The following is a 20,748-nucleotide window of genomic DNA, read 5'->3' on the forward strand; positions in this document are numbered from 1 at the left end:
CCCTCTATCTAACTCAATGTGTGTATCTTCTGTAGGTGTCACCGCCATGTTCCCTTACCTAATGCTCATCGTCCTGCTTATCCGGGGGGCCGTCCCTACCTGGGGCCCTGAGTGGAACCCAGTTTTACCTGTACCCTGATCTCAGCAGGCTGAAGGAGCCTCAGGTAGGGCAGAAAGGCAGAATTTGTACCCCACAGCCTGGCCTGTATGATGTTGGGAGCAGGTGTATAAAGTAGGGACGGCAGACCCAGAAGCTGGAGGGCTCACAAGATGTATAAAGCCACTGGCCAATCCTGCTGCCCAGCTCAGAACATGGCTGACAAAATGACCCAAATTCCACCCCATTCATATCGATGGCCTCGGCCTGGACTAAAGCAACTAAATCAGGGGCACTAGCAAGCCCCTTTAGGGCAATGGCACATACGCCCGGGTCATTTCCAACTCAGCCAACAAAACACTTGGAATCCATCCCTTTCAATGGCATCTCCAGGGCTGGAGTCGAGGGTGCACTCACAAGTCAGGGCATTTTGTTTTTTGAGTAGGAAATTTCCTGTCCTATTGCCCTGTAGCGGTCCAAGCACATGGGATGGCATCAGCAGGTAAAACTGCCCCATGGGCAATAGCTGGGGGGGTTCTGCATTCTTGTCCCACGCGCCATAGAGGATACTCTGCCCATTACAGAACCTGAAGCCTTAGCAGCTGTACAGCCCCAATATATAATAAGGATTATTGCCCAGTGTTAGTACCTTAATGAGCCTGTTGGGGTGATGTTGTCTCCTGGGGCTGTTCCCACTGTGCTGCCCACTTGGGAATTTACACTCAGATGAGCCCAGTGGGGCAGCCAGCACGTTCCCAAACATGCCCCTGGTAAGACCAAGGCTCTCCTCTATGGTCTGCATTCAGCTTTGGGTCGGCTACAGTCAGAGTCTCTCTAAGACCCACCAAGGTTCCCTGCTGGCTTTGGCCATGATTGAGATCTCCTTCCCCTTCCAGGACGTCTCTTGGAGCTCATAACAGGGATACAGATATAGGACAACATTGGCATATGAACCATTCAGCTTTACTTCCAAGAATACCTAGGGCAGCAAATACATATTTACCCCAAATCTCTCCCTGCTTGACCTTCAAACTGGGCTTTCAGGTGTATCTAGGAGAGCAAATGGCCTTTCTCCCCAAATCTCACCCTAACTGGCCTTCAGGCAGTACCCAACCCCTGCCAGTACTCCATGCCCACCACTAGGGGGCAGACCCACTGTTTGCGAAACACTGATACAGGGTGCCCCACTAACCCCAAACTCAGTTTTGGCCACTAGAGGGCAATCCTGCTAACTCACAGTGCTCACTTCAATGTCCAGCCCTTACATTGCCAACCTGGCCCCCCACTAAAAAGCCAAAATGGCAACCAATATTAACATGAGGCTGTCTCTCTCTTATCTGACAGATTCTGCCAGCTTAGCTGCCCGGACCCTGATCTCCCACAGAAGCCCCAGTGTGAGCCCCTATCTCAGATGGCACAAGGGACCCTACCCAGTGTCCCTTGGGCCACATACATGTACATATGACTTAAAGGTGTATATAAATTACGGTACATACATATATAAATATATATATGTATAAACGCAATAATGCTACAGTGAAGTGCTGTATAGGGTTCCCTCTGGATACCGATCAATTCTTCTGGACTTTCCCGCACTGTGGGAGGGACCTGAAACCACGCACAGATCTCTAACACTCACTCTATTCGGTCCAAGGAAAACGGTTCAGACCCACAGTGGAAATGACCCAATCACAGGACATGATACTGAGGGGTTTAAAGCCATTGGCCAGAGACTGTCATTTTAAAGGAAAAACTCACAGGAAAACGGAGGATTCTGGGACATTTTCATTGAGATACGAGATTCTTTCCCAACCATTAGAAATCATCATGCATGTTTATTGTATTTTGGGGGAATATATATGATTAATGAGAAAATGAATACGGCCTAGGGAGGAAGACCCAATTGAAATATTCAATGCCTTATTAACCCTTATAACAAAATAGGATACTACACAGGCAGCTTAGGGCCCCTGCACAGAAATACTGTAAGGGCCCACTGGTCACTGGCGCCGCTATAGGAGCATATATCCGGCAATGGGTTGGGGGGAGATGGGGGAGAGCCTATTGTTGACGCTGAGTGTTACCCCCATCTCTCCCCACTATTCAGGCTAAGGAAGGGACACCCTACAAGCTAAGGCCCCCCGGTTACACAGACTTAGCAGCAGCAGTGAGTGAAACCATGGCTGATGAATGAGCGGATCTTTCCAACAGATATGGCAGCACAGTAACTGGGCTGACTCAATAGGCCACACGTACAAGGCAATGCTCTGGGTACACAATAAGCTATGTATGTACTGCCCATCTAAGGGCAAATAAAGCCCATATAAACCTCAATCATCAAGAGGCTACACTTGTGTCACGTGATGAGAGGTGACTTCACACCTAGGAATGTGACAGTTGGTACGGTCGGTTGGTGAGAGGTAAGCACGCACTCTCCCGGCTGTGGGGGGGCAATAGGGTACATGGCAGGGGCAGGATTACATAAAGCAATGTTTAAGCACTACTCCTTACAGATACCCAGTAATACAGCCCTACGGCCTAGTTGCCCCCTGAGCACTTACTGCCCCCACGTCACATTCCTTGTACCATCAGCTCCAATTCATTTCATTTTGGGTTTGGGGCTGTTTATTGACTTGGCACTGCTGGTAGTTATTAGAATATGACTGAAAATTCCTGTATTCCCCTATTTATCATTTGTTCCCAAAACTAATTTCCCCCCATCTGGGCCGGCAAACTGCAATTATGCAGCAACCAGTTTAGCCTCTCATTATCTGTGCCCCGTGCTCCATGCTAACATCCAACATGTGTCATTGCTTTATGGCAGTCATTTGCTAGGGGATTTTCTCCGTTATAACTGTATAATGAAAATAAACTGAGGATTTATGCCCAAAACCTTTCCATGCATTATGCTGGCTCATTTAAAAAAAACAACAAAAAACGGTGCACTTCATCCAGCTTGGGCTGCACGAGTGATGTCACAATGCAGTGGCTCTGACAAGTGTGTGATGTCACAATGGGCAGAGTCAGCCTATCCAGGCACAGCCCTGATTGTCTCATTCTTTTTCAGGCGACTGAGGTGAGTAGAGCTCTGGTTACTTGGGGATTGTAATTGCTCCTATAGCCCATAAGGCCCCTAGGCTAATATTTGATACATATGTTAGTATAAGATATATATATCCATACAGGGATGTGCTTAGAGCACAATATACTGTAGCACTGGGATAACTAAGTTGATGTTTCTTTATGTTTCCACAGAAAGAACTTTGAGCGATCATGTTGCGGTCTATCTGCGGTTTGTTTCCGTGCTTCGGCAGTGTAAGGCCTCTATCCTTTCTACTATAATATCTCATATTTTAACTTGAAAAATAACTAAAATGTTTGTATTTCTTTCTCTGATAAAATGTTTTTTTTTGCCATTTCTTTCTAGGAACCAGCAAATATTCCCTTCGATGAGAACCCTGTGGTAAGCAGAGAATTGGGCAACTTGACTATAACACAATTTCCCTTAATGTTTGTGCCATTTAAACCATTTCATTGACTTGTCTGTAGATTCCTATGGGAAAAAGGCCCCTGTATAGAGCTGCACTATACACATATCCACTTCATATTGATCCCATATCAAACCAACATCTGCCCATTCAGCCAACTTATTCCCAAATGGCTTCATTCTGCCATTATTTACTTCCATTAATAGGAACCATCAGAGCGACTGACTAATACCCACGGGAGCTTTCCCTTTATACCTGTCTAAAACTGAAATCCAACGACAGAATAAGCCATTAGCAACTTTTTATTTGACGTTTTCCTAACTTTATTGACAGTATTGTTAAACCCCAATGCTTTTCCTCTCCTGGCAATGGATCGTCCATTTGCCTTGGCATTATTATCTAACTAAATCCCTGTATTAACCCTACATTTATTTATACAGATTTCATTAGATTTTCTGAAAAGCCCCTTTTTTATATACGCTGATCTTTAACTGTCACTTCCCTTCCATGATAGACAATAAATTAAAATAATTCGACCTTTTTATCCCTTTACCAGACTCTATTGTTACCTTTCGAGCCACATGAGAAGATCTTCCTGGTAAGCAGTAAAGAAGTTGCTATCACACAGTGCCTATATTACTAACTACCCCTAAAGTGTTGTGTCGAATGTAACTGTAAATGTAGCCCAATACAGGTATGGGATCCCTTATCCTGAAACCCGTTATCCAGAAAGTTAAGAATAACGGAAAGGCCATCTCCAATAGACTCCATTATAAGCAAATAATTCTAATTGTTTTTAAAACAATTTCCTTTTTCTCTGTAATAATAAAACAGTACCTGTACTTGATCCCAACTAAGATATAATTACCCCTTATTGGGGCAGAACAGCCCTATTGGGTTTATTTCATGGTTAAATGATTCCCTTTTCTCTGTAATAATAAAACAGTACCTGTACTTGATCCCAACTAAGATATAATTACCCCTTATTGGGGGCAGAACAACCCTTTTGGGTTTATTTAATGGTTAAATGATTCCCTTTTCTCTGTAATAATAAAACAGTACCTGTACTTGATCCCAACTAAGATATAATTACCCCTTATTGGGGGCAGAACAGTCCTATTGGGTTTATTTAATGGTTAAATGATTCCCTTTTCTCTGTAATAATAAAACAGTACCTGTACTTGATCCCAACTAAGATATAATTACCCCTTATTGGGGCAGAATAGTCCTATTGGGTTTATTTCATGGTTAAATGATTCCCTTTTCTCTGTAATAATAAAACCGTACCTGTACTTGATCCCAACTAAGATATAATTACCCCTTATTGGGGCAGAATAGTCCTATTGGGTTTATTTCATGGTTAAATGATTCCCTTTTCTCTGTAATAATAAAACCGTACCTGTACTTGATCCCAACTAAGATATAATTACCCCTTATTGGGGGCAGAACAGCCCTTTTGGGTTTATTTAATGGTTAAATGATTCCCTTTTCTCTGTAATAATAAAACAGTACCTGTACTTGATCCCAACTAAGATATAATTACCCCTTATTGGGGCAGAACAGCCCTATTGGGTTTATTTAATGGTTAAATGATTTTTAAGTTATGGAGATGCAAATTATGGAAAGATCCCTTATCCGGAATACCCTGGGTCCCGAGCGTTCTGAATAACAGGTCCCATACCTGTAATATGTTCCTGTCAGGCCTTTCAGTTATTTTTCCTAAGAAATGGTTGGTAAATGCCATAACCCAGTTCCTTGCCCTACTAGAGGTTGTGGACCCATATTTTGTTATTTTTTTTCTTTAATCTCAGGATCAACCGGTTGGATCTGGTGATACCATCTGCCAAGTAAGTAGGAAACCATACAATACAATGCAACACCTGGATATTAAATACATATTTTCACCTCTTCTCTAAAAAGCTGACTTGGTCTGATAACTTGTCTTTTTATGTTCTAACCAGGATCCACCGGAAGCCCCTGGCAATAATAATTGCCAAGTAAGTAATAAAGGGAGGTAACAGAGATAAAATAGAAATAATCTGAGCTGAGTTCATTGGCTTTATACAGTTGCTTCTATAATTGACTTTATTCTTATTCTTATTCAGGAGCAGCCAGAGAAGATCTCAGGCCCTGGGATAGAGACCTACCAGGTAAGCATAAGAGTGGGAGAATGATGGCAAATACAAATGGCAATCTATAGTGTTTGGAAGCTTGTATTTATGCTTCTTTACAAACAGAAATAATACAACCTGCAATATCACTGTCTTTCCCTTTCTCAACCAGGAGCAACCAGAGAGCCCTGATGGCGACAGCTTTCAGGTAAGGAGAAAAAGCTTCCCTAGGAAGGGGAATCCATCCCATATAACATGTTTAAATGACACGTTTAAGCCCTCAATGAGATGGTTGATTAACTGTATTTCTATTTACCAGGCGCCTCTGATGGAAACTGGCGACACCAGCCAGGCTGAGCCCTCAGTAGAGGAGCTGGGCGAGGAGGAGGAGGAAAACACTGAGCAGGTTTGAGCTGAATTTAATATTTTTTCTCTCAATATATCATTAGACCATTTTAAACCTCCGAGCAGCCCCCAATCCCACCACATCATGCAAACTCTTATGTAGGCCCCATTCCACTCTTACCTGAATGTAACAAGTGCTCAGTGGGGCAGTTGGTCACCACTTTTTGCCTCCGTGACAGCCTCTCAGACCTTCCACATCTCTCATTGCCCCTCTAGAACATTCAGACTAAAGCCAAGATGCAGGAAGGCTTCACTATACATAGTCCTGCAATCAGAGCAATGAGGGGTATAAAAGAAAGGACCCTGCAAAACATAAGCATCAACATAGTAAATTAGGTTGAAAAAAACGACACACATCCATCAAGTTCAACCTTAATGCCTATATATAACCTGCCTAATGGCCAATGGGGGGTGAGGCCCAAACGGCTGCTGTAGCGCTGGCTTACATATCCACCTTACCAAATGGGTTTTCCCACTGGGCACCGACTGGCGCCAGGTAACCAATACAAAAATGAAAGGTACCATTCCAGGTAGCGGATATTCTGTAGCCCCAGCATTTTCTATCTAAAGAACAAGTATTTGTCTGTAGATTTAATCTTATTTCAACTATTTCTAAAATGTTTCTCTATTTTTTCAGTGCTCCATCAGAAAACTGATCAGGGGAGTATGCTGCATATGTTTCCCTTGTGTGTCCTTCCTCTAAACAAGCCACCGCCCTCCCACCCCCTCCTTCCACCTTAGCCCCGCCCTTCCACCCCTCCTTCCAAGCCCCCTCCCTCCCCTTCCTTCCATCCCATGCCCTCCCACCCCTTCCTTCCAAGCCCCCTCCCTCCCACCCCTTCCTTCCATCCCCCTCCCTCCCACCCCTTCCTTCCAAGCCCCCTCCCTCCCTCCCACCCCTTCCTCAAAGCCCCCTCCCACCCTTTCCTTCCATCCCCCTGCCCCCCCACCCCTTAATTCCAAGCCCCCGCCGTCCCATCCCTTTCTTCCAAGCCCCGCCCTCCCACCCCTTTCTTACAAGCCCCGCCCTCCCACCCCTTTCTTACAAGCCCCGCCCTCCCACCCCTTTCTTACAAGCCCCGCCCTCCCACCCCTTTCTTCCAAGCCCCGCCCTCCCACCCCTTAATTCCAAGCCCCACCCTCCCACCCCTTAATTCCAAGCCCCCACCCTCCCACCCCTTCCTTCCAAGCCTCTTGGCCAGTGGAGCAAGCAGTGCTTGGGGTTAGGTTCTTGGACCTTCCCTAATCCAGTAGCCAGCAATCCGGTGTCACGAATTTCATGAGGGCGGAGCTCAGTTGTGAGAATTGTCTATTTACATACAGTAATAACCCACAATATAGAGGAGAATATAGAGGATTAAGTGGAGTTCAGACAAAATCTGTAAAACAGGCAGAGGTCGGGTCAGGTAGATTTCTGGCAAATAGGCCCGGATTTGTGAAGAGGCCGGCCAAAAGGCCCAGGCCTAGGGCGGCAGAAATCTGGGGGCGGCATGCCACCCCGCCGCACCAAAATCTTAAAATTCTTGTTCCCATACGGAGCAATGGGAATGACTTCTCCCCACTGCTCCTTATGCAAGTCTGGCTTACCGCACAAGCGCGCACTCACAACTCCCCCCCTGCTGTTCGCACATGTGCGAGCAAACACCCCCTCCCCCTGTTCGCGCACACATGCGCAAAACGGGGGGGGGGGGGCGTGCGACCAGGGGCGGCCTTGGGGCGGCCAGTTTGGAAATCCGGCCCTGCTGGCAAATCCGGGAATCAGACAGAGGTCAGGTCAGGCAGAGTTCTGGCAAATCTAGGAATCAGGCAGAGTTCTGGCAAATCTAGGAATCAGGCAGAGTTCTGGCAAATCTAGGAATCAGGAAGATTTCTGGCAAATCCAGGAATCAGGCAGAGTTCTGGCAAATCTAGGAATCAGGCAGAGTTCCGGCAAATCCGGGAATCAGGCAGAGTTCCGGCAAATCTAGGAATCAGGAAGATTTCTGGCAAATCCAGGAATCAGGCAGAGTTCTGGCAAATCTAGGAATCAGGCAGAGTTCTGGCAAATCTAGGAATCAGGCAGAGTTCTGGCAAATCTAGGAATCAGGCAGAGTTCTGGCAAATCTAGGAATCAGGCAGAGTTCTGGCAAATCCAGGAATCAGGCAGAGTTCTGGCAAATCTAGGAATCAGGCAGAGTTCTGGCAAATCTAGTAATCAGGCAGAGTTCCGGCAAATCCAGGAATCAGGCAGAGTTCTGGCAAATCTAGGAATCAGGAAGATTTCTGGCAAATCCAGGAATCAGGCAGAGTTCTGGCAAATCTAGGAATCAGGCAGAGTTCCGGCAAATCCAGGAATCAGGCAGAGTTCTGGCAAATCTAGGAATCAGGAAGATTTCTGGCAAATCCAGGAATCAGGCAGAGTTCTGGCAAATCTAGGAATCAGGCAGAGTTCTGGCAAATCTAGGAATCAGGAAGATTTCTGGCAAATCCAGGAATCAGGCAGAGTTCTGGCAAATCTAGGAATCAGGCAGAGTTCCGGCAAATCCAGGAATCAGGCAGAGTTCTGGCAAATCTAGGAATCAGGAAGATTTCTGGCAAATCCAGGAATCAGGCAGAGTTCTGGCAAATCTAGGAATCAGGCAGAGTTCTGGCAAATCTAGGAATCAGGAAGATTTCTGGCAAATCCAGGAATCAGGCAGAGTTCTGGCAAATCTAGGAATCAGGCAGAGTTCCGGCAAATCCAGGAATCAGGCAGAGTTCTGGCAAATCTAGGAATCAGGCAGAGTTCTGGCAAATCTAGGAATCAGGAAGATTTCTGGCAAATCCAGGAATCAGGCAGAGTTCTGGCAAATCTAGGAATCAGGCAGAGTTCCGGCAAATCCAGGAATCAGGCAGAGTTCTGGCAAATCTAGGAATCAGGCAGAGTTCCGGCAAATCCAGGAATCAGGAAGATTTCTGGCAAATCCAGGAATCAGGCAGAGTTCTGGCAAATCCAGGAATCAGGAAGATTTCTGGCAAATCCAGGAATCAGGCAGAGTTCTGGCAAATCTAGGAATCAGGCAGAGTTCCGGCAAATCTAGGAATCAGGCAGAGTTCCGGCAAATCTAGGAATCAGGAAGATTTCTGGCAAATCCAGGAAACAGGCAGAGTTCTGGCAAATCTAGGAATCAGGAAGATTTCTGGCAAATCTAGGAATCAGGCAGAGTTCTGGCAAATCCAGGAATCAGGCAGAGTTCTGGCAAATCCAGGAATCAGGCAGATGTCGGGTCAGGCAGAGTTCCGGCAAATCCAGGAATTAGGATCAAACACAGAAGTCAATGAAATGACAGTAAATTATAAGCGGCAGCTAGGCTTGTAACCAAGCAATGACTGCAGCCTTCAGCGCCCATTTAAACCTTAATTTTGGCGTCAATTCGTCCACAGAGGTGTGTGCGTGTTACCGCTCCCAGCGCCTTACATCCAGTTAGCCGTAGCACCGCAGCCACTCGGCCCAACACTCTGTACCAACTAACTGACCCAGACCCTCTATAGCCCCCAGTTATAGACACCGGATTGCTGGGGATCTTTACTTTGGTCTCTACCCCTTCCTTCCACCCAAGCCCCCACCGTCCCACCCCTTCTACCCAAGCCCCGCCCTCCCACCCCTTCTACCCATACCTCCGCCCTCCCACCCCTTCTACCCAAGCCCCCATGCTCTCACCCCTTCTATCAGCCCTGATCCAGGGAGTAAAACCGATTGCCGTTTCTAGGGGTCAGGAAGGAATTTTTACCCTCAGTGCAAATTGGCCAAAGCGCTTGGGGATTTTTTGCCTTTCTCTGGATCACGGCTGTTAGAAAAGCCCCACCCCCACTTACCTATTTTTTTTGTTTTAGGTTTCTCATGGTTGGTTTAATACAAAACCAAATAAACATGACATTCTGCATTAAAACATGTTTACAGCGTATCTATTTGTGGTGGTCTTGCTGATTTCCCAGGGGGGTGTAGGAAAGGGGGTACATATTGCTATTAAGAGGTTTGATATAGAACCACGGGGGGGGAGGGGGAGTACCTTACACAGAGATGAATAAAAAGATGGTAGGATAATGGGTTCCTGTAGAGCCTCTACCCATCTTCTCCCACGCCCAGCCAGTCACCCCAGACTTTCAAGGGGGTGGGCCAGTGACATCAGGGGGTGGGCCAGTGACATCTGGGGGTGGGCCAGTAACATCAGGGGGTGGGCCAGTAACATCAGGGGGTGGGCCAGTAACATCAGGGGGTGGGCCAGGTTCATCTGGGGGTGGGCCAGTGACATCTGGGGGTGGGCCAGTGACATCAGGGGGTGGGCCAGGATCATCTGGGGGTGTGCCAGTGACATCAGGGGGTGGGCAGTGATGTTTTGGGGCAGGTCTGTGCTGTCAGGGGGCATTTGGAAATCCAGACATGCAATTTTTACCCACTACTGCTTGTTGGGGGTGTAAGGGTGTGAAGCCGGTAACAGAAGCCATTACCCCCATATACAATGAGCCCCTATGTATCCCCCATATACACAAAGGGTAACTAACCTAAACAGGCACTATATACACATAGTAGATATACACCTCCCACCCTGTCCCCCAACTATTCCACCATTTCCAGGTAAACGAGCCCCTAGCAACAACATAGCTGCTGAAATTCCAAATGAGAGACCTGCTGAACAAAAAGCCATCAGAAATAAAGCTGAAGTATACACTTTAGCGTATATATATATATTTATTTATCAGTTTTAATTATTTTATTTTTTGATTATTAAAAGTTAAGTTTTAATTTTAATTTCATATTGATTCAAAAACCCCGAGAGGCAGAAAGTGGGGTCGGGGCAAATAACTGTCATTCTGTCTGTAGATCAATACTCGCCCTAAGTCAGTTCCTAATCACAAGGAAAGTAATACAATTATATATTATAATATATATTTATAAAACTATAAAATAGAAGAATGTTGAGCCAAGTGCAGGTCAAGGTCAGTTCTGGCCAAAATGGCAACTCTTCCCTTGTTGGGGGGCAAAAGGCTGTTGAGGTTGTTTTAACGAATAGTTGAGGGGCAGCGAGTGTTTCCCTGCAGTGACCAACTGCAACCCCCCTGCATTTGGGATAATGAGGAACCTGCACTTCCCTTTGAGTTCTATGTGAGGGGAAAACGTACATATAGGAGAGAGTTGCAGGGAATAATAGTATGATATGGGGGTTACACTGTGACAGTGGGGGGGGGGCTGGGGGAAAGATGGGGGTATATCTGTGCCTATATATTATACAGTTACATTATGTGCATATATGATATGGGGGTTACACTGTGACAGTGGGGGGGGGGGCTGGGGGAAAGATGGGGGTATATCTGTGCCTATATATTATACAGTTACATTATGTGCATATATGATATGGGGGTTACACTGTGACAGTGGGGGGGGGGGGGCTGGGGGAAAGATGGGGGGTATATCTGTGCCTATATATTATACAGTTACATTATGTGCATATATGATATGGGGGTTACACTGTGACAGTGGGGGGGGTCTGGGGGAAAGATGGGGGTATATCTGTGCCTATATATTATACAGTTACATTATGTGCATATATGATATGGGGGTTACACTGTGACATTGGGGGGGGGGAAAGATGGGGGTATATCTGTGCCTATATATTATACAGTTACATTATGTGCATATATGATATGGGGGTTACACTGTGACAGTGGGGGGGGGGGGGGCTGGGGGAAAGATGGGGGTATATCTGTGCCTATATATTATACAGTTACATTATGTGCATATATGATATGGGGGTTACACTGTGACAGTGGGGGGGGGGGGCTGGGGGTATATCTGTGCCTATATATTATACAGTTACATTATGTGCATATATGATATGGGGGTTACACTGTGACAGTGGGGGGGGGGCTGGGGGAAAGATGGGGGGTATATCTGTGCCTATATATTATACAGTTACATTATGTGCATATATGATATGGGGGTTACACTGTGACAGTGGGGGGGGGCTGGGGGAAAGATGGGGGTATATCTGTGCCTATATATTATACAGTTACATTATGTGCATATATGATATGGGGGTTACACTGTGACAGTGGGGGGGGCTGGGGGAAAGATGGGGGGTATATCTGTGCCTATATATTATACAGTTACATTATGTGCATATATGATATGGGGGTTACACTGTAACAGTGGGGGGGGGGCTGTGGGAAAGATGGGGGGTATATCTGTGCCTATATATTATACAGTTACATTATGTGCATATATGATATGGGGGTTACACTGTGACAGTGGGGGGGGGGGCTGGGGGAAAGATGGGGGTATATCTGTGCCTATATATTATACAGTTACATTATGTGCATATATGATATGGGGGTTACACTGTGACAGTGGGGGGGGGGGCTGGGGGAAAGATGGGGGTATATCTGTGCCTATATATTATACAGTTACATTATGTGCATATATGATATGGGGGTTACACTGTGACATATATTATTATACAGTAAGATATATACTATAGGGACGCTCTAACCAATACAGAATCGGCTGTTAATAGCAATGACAGTTACACATAAACCCAATGAGAATGGGGAATGTTTGTATATTTTTGTTCACTGTGCAAAAACAGTTTTTGGGTGAAGTTCCACTTTAACCCCCTTTAAGTCACTCATATTTCCATGCTTTTAAAGTATAAAGCGAGTCATACTTGTATCTTTAGTAATAAAACCATCCCAAAATGTGTTATTGTTGTAACATCATTTATTAGAAGAGGATATGGATATCAGTACTTGTACCGGGGCACAATTGCTCTGCAGTCTGTACAGATGGTTCAGGCCAGGATCAGCTCTTCATGCAAGATTGGTACCTCCAGCGTCTGTCTCTAAATTGCAAGGAAAGATGCTGCTCTCAATAGCAATTCAGCTTATACATAACTATAAACCCAGTGAGAATGAGGGATGAATGGATATTGGGGAGTTGTATCAGGAGTCAGAACCAGCAGTGCAGGGAAGGGAAAGGGACAGACACAGTGACAGTTACACATAACTATAAACCCAGTGAGAATGAGGGATGAATGGATATTGGGGGGTTGTATCAGGAGTCAGAACCAGCAGTCCAGAGAAGGGAAAGGGACAGACACAGTGACAGTTACACATAACTATAAACCCAGTGAGAATGAGGAATGAATGGGTATTGGGGAGTTGTATCAGGAGTCAGAACCAGCAGTGCAGGGAAGGGAAAGGGACAGACACAGTGACAGTTACACATAACTATAAACCCAGTGAGAATGAGGAATAAATGGGTATTGGGAAGTTGCTTAGAATGAGATTTTCTTTCATTAGGCAAAACACTATAGCAGGAACGATAGTGGGGTGACTGTTACCCCAATGTTTCTATATATCTGTAACCTTGTTATGGGCTAAGGGGGCCCAGCCTGAAGGCCAGTTAGGGGGGGATTTGGGGTGAGTGCTTATTTGTGCCCTGGGTACCCCTGGAACTATAGCAGGGTGACTGTTACCCCAATGTTTCTATATATCTGTAACCTTGTTATGGGCTATAGGGGTCCAGCCTGAAGGCCAGTTAGGGGGAGATTTGGGGTGAGTGCTTATTTGTGCCCTGGGTATCCCTGGAACTATAGCAGGGTGACTGTTACCCCAATGTTTCTATATATCTGTAACCTTGTTATGGGCTAAGGGGGCCCAGCCTGAAGGCCAGTTAGTCGGGGATTTGGGGTGAGTGCTTATTTGTGCCCTGGGTACCCCTGGAACTATAGCGGGGTGACTGTTACCCCAATGTTTCTATATATCTGTAACCTCACAGGTTTATATAGTGTTACAAACTGTTTTCAGGGGGTAGGGGGGGAAGTTCAGTAATACTTACTCTCTGTGATTGTCATGGTAACTGGATACTCCCACCAGGTAATAATCAGGGTCTGCGTCCCACCTCAAATACTCATCGAATTGATTGACATATCCACTCCACGTGCACAAGCGATCAACTGGCACCTCCCCCTGGCAACAGAGAAACTGCCACCTGTGGGAGATTCCATTGGGGGTGTTATTGCCGGCATGGGAGTCCAGCCTCTAAAGAGCTGTAAGTGTGAGGTTGTGCCAGTCCATTTGGTACGGCTGGTGACATCATAGCGGTAGTGCCGCATAATAACAGAATAATAATTTGTTTTTATAAAGGGACCCTGCCATGATATTTATGGGGCACTTATTATTTCTAAATGACCCTGTTACACAGCAAATAATTCCCTCTGCCATTTAACCTTTTATTCTTGAACCAACAAATGTATTTGTACCTGTAATATTGGTGTGTAGGCGCCATCTCAGTGCATTGTGCCTGAGTCTGAGCTTTCAGCCAGCGCTACACATTAGAACTGCTTTCAGCTAACCTATTGTTTCTCCTACTCCCATGTAACTGGAGGAGTCCCAAGCCGGACTTGGATTTCTTACTATTGAGTGCTATTCTGATACCTACTGGGAGCTGCTATCTTGCTCCCTTCCCATTGTTCTGCTGATCGGCTGCTGGGGGTGAGGGGGGGGGGGGATATCACTCCAACTTGCAGCGCAGCAGTAAAGCGTGCCTGAGTCTGAGCTTTCAGCCAGCGCTACACATTAGAACTGCTTTCAGCTAACCTATTGTTTCTCCTACTCCCATGTAACTGGAGGAGTCCCAAGCCGGACTTGGATTTCTTACTATTGAGTGCTATTCTGATACCTACTGGGAGCTGCTATCTTGCTCCCTTCCCATTGTTCTGCTGATCGGCTGCTGGGGGGGAGGGGGGGGGATATCACTCCAACTTGCAGCGTAGCAGTGGGCAAAGTGCAAAAAGAATGGCCAATACTGGTCTTGCACTTTGCATTGTAAATGAGCCCTATTGTATTGTACGGCCGCTGTCTCGCCAGTAGCGCTTTACCTTCTGTCCTCCCTCTTGTTATCATGATAACTGTCCATTCCAGTCAGAACGGCACCCGATGCGCAGGTGAAGGTAAACTCTTGGTCAAAGTCATTGACGTATCCGGTCCAGTAGCAGAACTTTTGCTCGCTGAATGTGGCCTTGCAGCTGAAATCCCAAACTCGATCCTCCCTCTTATTATCATGGTTACTGGAGGAAAGTCACGATACAGTCAGTATAAAAGTACAGGTATGGGACCCGTTACCCAGAATGCTCCGGTCTTTCTGTAATTTGGATCTTCATATCTTAAGTCTACTGAAAATTCATTTAAACATTAAACAAACCCAATAGGGCTGTTCTGCCCCCAATAAGGGGTAATTATATCTTAGTTGGGATCAAGTACAGCTACTGTTTTATTATTACAGAGAAAAGGGAATCATTTAACCATTAAATAAACCCAATAGGGCTGTTCTGCCCCCAATAAGGGGTAATTATATCTTAGTTGGGATCAAGTACAGGTACTGTTTTATTATTACAGAGAAAAGGGAATCATTTAACCATTAAATAAACCCAATAGGATTGTTCTGCCCCAATAAGGGGTAATTATATCTTAGTTGGGATCAAGTACAGGTACTGTTTTATTATTACAGAGAAAAGGGAATCATTTAACCATGAAATAAACCCAATAGGGCTGTTCTGCCCCCAATAAGGGGTAATTATATCTTAGTTGGGATCAAGTACAGCGCTTATTATTACTGAGAGAATAAAATATATGACAATAACTTTTATTAACAATATATTTTACCTGATAATTAAGCTGATGCTCTGATGATTGGGACACTCGAAATAAAGAGGCTCATCATAGTTGTTGACCCATCTGTTCTCTGGGTTGTCTGCAACAACATAATATGAGCAGGTAATACAGTTTAATATGTTATGTTGTGTATTCAGGGATTCATCTTGTGCTCAGATTTCATCAGATACTCATCTCTTTCTACCCCATTAGCCATTATACACTAATGGGGGGCAGTAATACCTGGGTCAGGGTTATAGGTACAGTATGCTGGTTGGAAGGGTTACTGCCTGCTCTGCTCTCATTTCCCTACAGAAATAGGGGTTGGTAGCACTAGGTAGGTACCTAATATATAGGGGCAGAGACAGGGGAAAGTGTTGGAAGGGTTACTGCCTGCCCTGCTCTCATTTCCCTACAGAAATAGGGGTTGGTAGCACTAGGTAGGTACCTAATATATAGGGATAGAGACAGGGGAAAGTGTTGGAAGGGTTACTGCCTGCCCTGCTCTCATTTCCCTACAGAAATAGGGGTCGGTAGCACTAGGTAGGTACTTAATATATAGGGATAGAGACAGGGGAAAGTGTTGGAAGGGTTACTGCCTGCCCTGCTCTCATTTCCCTACAGAAATAGGGGTCGGTAGCACTAGGTAGGTACCTAATATATAGGGACAGAGACAGGAGAAATCCAGTGCTAGGGGTTTCTGTGTCACCATATAATGGGAGAATACATTGGTTATAGGGAAGAACAGATATCGTTACCTTCAGGATCTGCCCAAATTCCAGCCAATCCCAATAACAGAAGCAAAGTCACTTTCATGGTTGCGAGACTCACGGATCAGTTTGACTTGGTTCCCTTGGTCTCCAGACCAGGCGGATCCAGAGGCTTTTAAAGCTCTCGCCGTTGCCCCATTACTGTACTTATTAACCATCTGCTGGCTACCAGCCCTAATATGGCAACCTTCAGCACTTACATAAAGGCCATTTGTAATCTCTTTCTTTGTGGGATTTGGGAAAATGTCAGCTGCACACGATAGAAAATTGGATCCAACCGTTAAAATTAATTGAGTGCAACAGACTCTATGTATAACTGTCTCATATCAACTAAAGACAGATTAATACAGTATAAAACCTTTCATCACCTCTATATCACACCATTAAGGCTGCGCCAGATGGGCCGTACCCCAACAGATCAGTGCCCGAGATGTGCAGCAAGCCCTGCTAACTTCTTTCATATGATCTGGTCATGCCCCCACATCGCTAAGTTCTGGTCAGCAGTCACTCAATACCTATCAAACAACCTAGCCTTCCCCAATGTGACTGCACCTGAAACCTGCTTGCTAGGAGTCCTAGACAACATAATTGCCCAAAACAGCTCCCGGATACGCTACAGAATATTACTGTTCTATGCAAAAAAAACAGTCGCTATGCATTGGATGGGCCCTACCCTGCCCACCATTACAGCCTGGAAGAATTTAGTGAATGTGGTTGCCCCTCTGTATAAACTCACGTACGAAATTAGGGGCGCACCTGACAAATTTGACAAAGTCTGGGGCCCTTGGTGTGATCTAGAGGGTAACTGAACAATCCTGCTCCCAGTTACATAATAAGCTCCCCAACGTCCTCCCAACCTGTTCTCCCATACCCTGAGTACATAAGTTCAGTAGGGGGATGGATCCAAGATGTGGGAATTACTACCAGTTACACACTCTGTAATGCTATACCTACCCACTCTGTATTGGTAACAAATCCTAAAGGTAGACCTGGAAAAGAAAGACTAATGCGTCTTCCTCATTGCATTGTTAAATGTGATATTTTGTCTTTTGTTTGTATGAAAAGTTAATAAAATACACCTTTGAAAAAAAAAAAAAATTAATTGAGTGATATGTTTTGAAGAGGGGGAATGTTGGATAAAATCTGGAATGACGACAGCCAAAAAAAAAATTGCCAAATAAAATTGCAGCAGAAGCGCAGAGTCGCAATCCGAGCACTGCAGCAATCTGTATAGAGACAGGAATAATAGGTACAAATCAGCTTCAGGGATAATGCATTTACCCTTTTATAGGTGCAACATTGAATCAGGGGCCCCATTCACTGTGTTCCCCCTAATTATTAATGACACTCAGGCTGGGATTCCATGTGGTACCTAGGGGGTTAAATTGGTACTAGGGCTCATTTACTAGCATAGGCGCCCAAATGCAAAAGTGCATCAGTAATTAGCTTTTACCATTCCCCTAAGGGGCATCACCATAATTTCAGAACCAATGATTTATATTTACCCCCTCCAATAGTAAGAAATAGTAAATCAGGCAACCCCCATGGTGCATACTTCCCAATTTTTCCTATTTAGGAGGAGACTGAATTTTGGAGTTTGAGGTATGTGGGGTAGGGGCAGAATAGCATTTGTGGGGCTGGGGGGTATGTGGAGTAAGGGCAATCCCTATGTGCCATATGGTATCTCTTTGTACGGGCTATGAGCAAACTTAGGGGGCTGTTCCTGCTGAATTGTGCTTAGTACAGGGGAATCCCTATGTGCCATAGTTTTATGGTATCTCTCTGTACAGGCTATGAGCAAACTTAGGGGGCTGTTCCTGCTGAATTGTGCTTAGTACAGGGGAATCCCTATGTGTCATAGTTTTATGGTATCTCTCTGTACAGGCTATGAAATATGCAGCTGTGACTGCTGTTGAACCAAATGGTTCTTGCCCCGCCTGTGGGTGGCAGCATTAGGGGATGGGTCAGTGGCCAGTGGGCCCTTACACTATGTCTGTTCAGGGGCCCCAAGCTGACTGTATCCAACCCTGTCCTTTATATTAGCAGAAATGGCTCTACACTACAAGTACATTGCTCACATAAGGCTCATACCATGGAAATCCTTCTAGACAGTGGGGGGGGGGGGGGGGGACAGGGTTGGGAAACAGGCAGCAGGGAGAGTGCTTCTTTGTGCCCTGAGTGAATCTAAATGGTTCAGGTCAGGCGCAGGGGGAACTTGGGGGCCCTGTTGGATTTGAGTATTTATTAATATATGTGGTTGAGAATAATATCCCTAGTGGGGGATTGTATGGGAAGCCGAGTACAAGAAAAAACCATGCTAACCTACCAGTCTGGGCAAACCTGGAAAGAGAGCCAAACCTTCCTTCTCTCCCCTCTGTACCTGTTCTCTCTTCTTTATCTTCCTTTCTACTTTCCTGCCAGGATGTTGATTACACTGCGCATTTCTTGTTCCATGTAAAAAAAGTTAAAAAAAATATATATGGGGGGGGGGGGGGGGCAGTTAATTTGAATCAAACTAAATACACTGCTGAAATGTATTGCCAGTTAGGCGACACTACTGCATATAGAAAACTAAAGAGATAAGTAGATATTTTGTTTGATGAGTGTGAATGCAGTGTAGCCTGCGGCGCCCCTATAGTGTATCTATAAGCCATACACCTCTGTGTCCAATTGTTTCGCTTATTCCGCTCCCCCTCATGATCATTTCCAGGCACACGCGCTCCCTCTGTGTTTGGTCCCTGTGCGCCACTTTGACCGACGCGCGTTTCAATTGGCTGCCTCATCTGGCTCCCCAGCATGTGACGTCTCACAGCGATTCTTATTGGACACCTTGGCCCTTGGGGAATTTAAAGTACACATTACTCCTATATCATATAAACCACATTACAACATGAACCCCTAAACCACTTCAGGTACATAATGCTGAATATCTTTGCCCAATAACTTGAATGGCCGTTCATCTCCAGCCGCCATTTTAGGAGCATTGGCGCTCATTCTTGGAAAACAGTCGTGTGTTCCCCTTGGAAATGTGCCGGGGACAGTCTGTCACTGACTATTCCCTACTATTCTGAGCCTCCATAGGACTCAATAGTTCTCAGCAGCTTAACCCCGGCCCCCCCTTACATACATGTTCCCTCTGACAGGAATCCCTGCATCTTCTTTCCCCTCACAGCTCTCTCTCCTGCTTGTTTGTTTCATCCAAGTTTAAGTCCCGGTAGAGCCGTGTGGGGATTGGATGGGCCGGCAGGAAGTTCAAACTTCAGCTCCCAGTGTATCCAATCAGCACTGTTGGTAAAAGTGAAGCAAGGGAGGGCGGAGGGAAGCTGCACTTCCTGTGTTGTATAAGTCCCGGTAGAGCTGTGTGGGGATTGGATGGGCCGGGAGCTGAAGACTGAACTGCCTCCCAGCCCAGCCAATCCCCCCACAGAACTGTGAGGTAATACAAATACACATTTCTGTGTATAAATCTAACAAGACAAGATCACTGCAACACAAGCATCTGCTGTTGGGCAAGTGACCCATTGGCTGGGCTAGTGAATTAGACATTATAGGTTTCCATAACAATTAATACTGAAGGGTACCACAACTTTCCCGCTCCCAGTCAGCCCGGCTGTTGGTTGAAAGCTGACCAATCACTGGCCGAACATCAGGGAACAGCACTTTAAATCTAGGAGTAAACCCAGTAACTATAGCAACCAATGAGGAATTAGCTTTGGTCAGTTTGGTGCGGCTATAAACATGAAAGCAGACTGATTGGTTTAAACCCAGCGCATAACAGATAAATACTCTGCAACAGATTCTGCAGGCCAAAACACCTCAGATAGTGGCATTGCTGCAAAGGGGAGATACGCTACAATACCAGGCAGCAGATTGCCCTCATACACATCTTAATGTCTGGATCTGACCTGAAGGAGTCTAAGGCAGGAGACTGCAGATAAGCGAGACCCTGCTGCTGTGCTTATAATTAGGCCCTAACAGTGATAGCGACCCTTTAGCCTACTTGGGTGACTTGTAGGAAGGTGAGATACACACAGGGCAAGTAGGAGGCAATAGAAAATGAGTTGCAACAAATCTGCAGCTACAAGTTGCATGTGGAGTTTTGCTCTTACAAACACAATTAGGGTCACAGTGATTAATTCTGCTTCCAGCATCTCCTCCCTCTATCTAACTCAATGTGTGTATCTTCTGTAGGTGTCACCGCCATGTTCCCT

General features: G+C 45.6%; 1 protein-coding gene across 4 annotated transcripts; it reads right to left on the minus strand.

Moving 5' to 3' along the window:
- Positions 1-6,363: 6,363 nt before the first annotated feature.
- LOC105945136 (hemagglutinin/amebocyte aggregation factor) lies at positions 6,364-19,770 on the minus strand. 4 transcript variants are annotated; one of them, XM_031898525.1, is made up of 7 exons: positions 19,665-19,770; positions 19,196-19,373; positions 15,780-15,867; positions 14,996-15,184; positions 13,954-14,106; positions 12,870-12,955; positions 6,364-6,404 (listed from the first exon to the last, which is right to left on the minus strand). In XM_031898525.1, exons 2-6 carry the CDS (start codon positions 19,239-19,241, stop codon positions 12,916-12,918), a joined length of 516 nt encoding a protein of 171 aa, XP_031754385.1. In that variant the 5' UTR covers positions 19,242-19,373; positions 19,665-19,770; the 3' UTR covers positions 6,364-6,404; positions 12,870-12,915. The 4 variants fall into 4 exon arrangements, 3 of the variants coding, with proteins under 3 accessions (XP_031754385.1, XP_012814787.2, XP_004912518.2); XM_012959333.3 differs by lacking the exons at positions 19,196-19,373; positions 19,665-19,770 and adding an exon at positions 16,526-18,253; XR_004221901.1 differs by lacking the exons at positions 19,196-19,373; positions 19,665-19,770 and adding an exon at positions 16,526-18,253 and having other exon boundaries at positions 6,390-6,404; positions 12,864-12,955.
- Positions 19,771-20,748: the final 978 nt, after the last annotated feature.

The sequence above is a fragment of the Xenopus tropicalis genome, chromosome 3, assembly GCF_000004195.4.
Source record: "Xenopus tropicalis strain Nigerian chromosome 3, UCB_Xtro_10.0, whole genome shotgun sequence".
Taxonomy (NCBI): Eukaryota; Metazoa; Chordata; class Amphibia; order Anura; family Pipidae; genus Xenopus; species Xenopus tropicalis.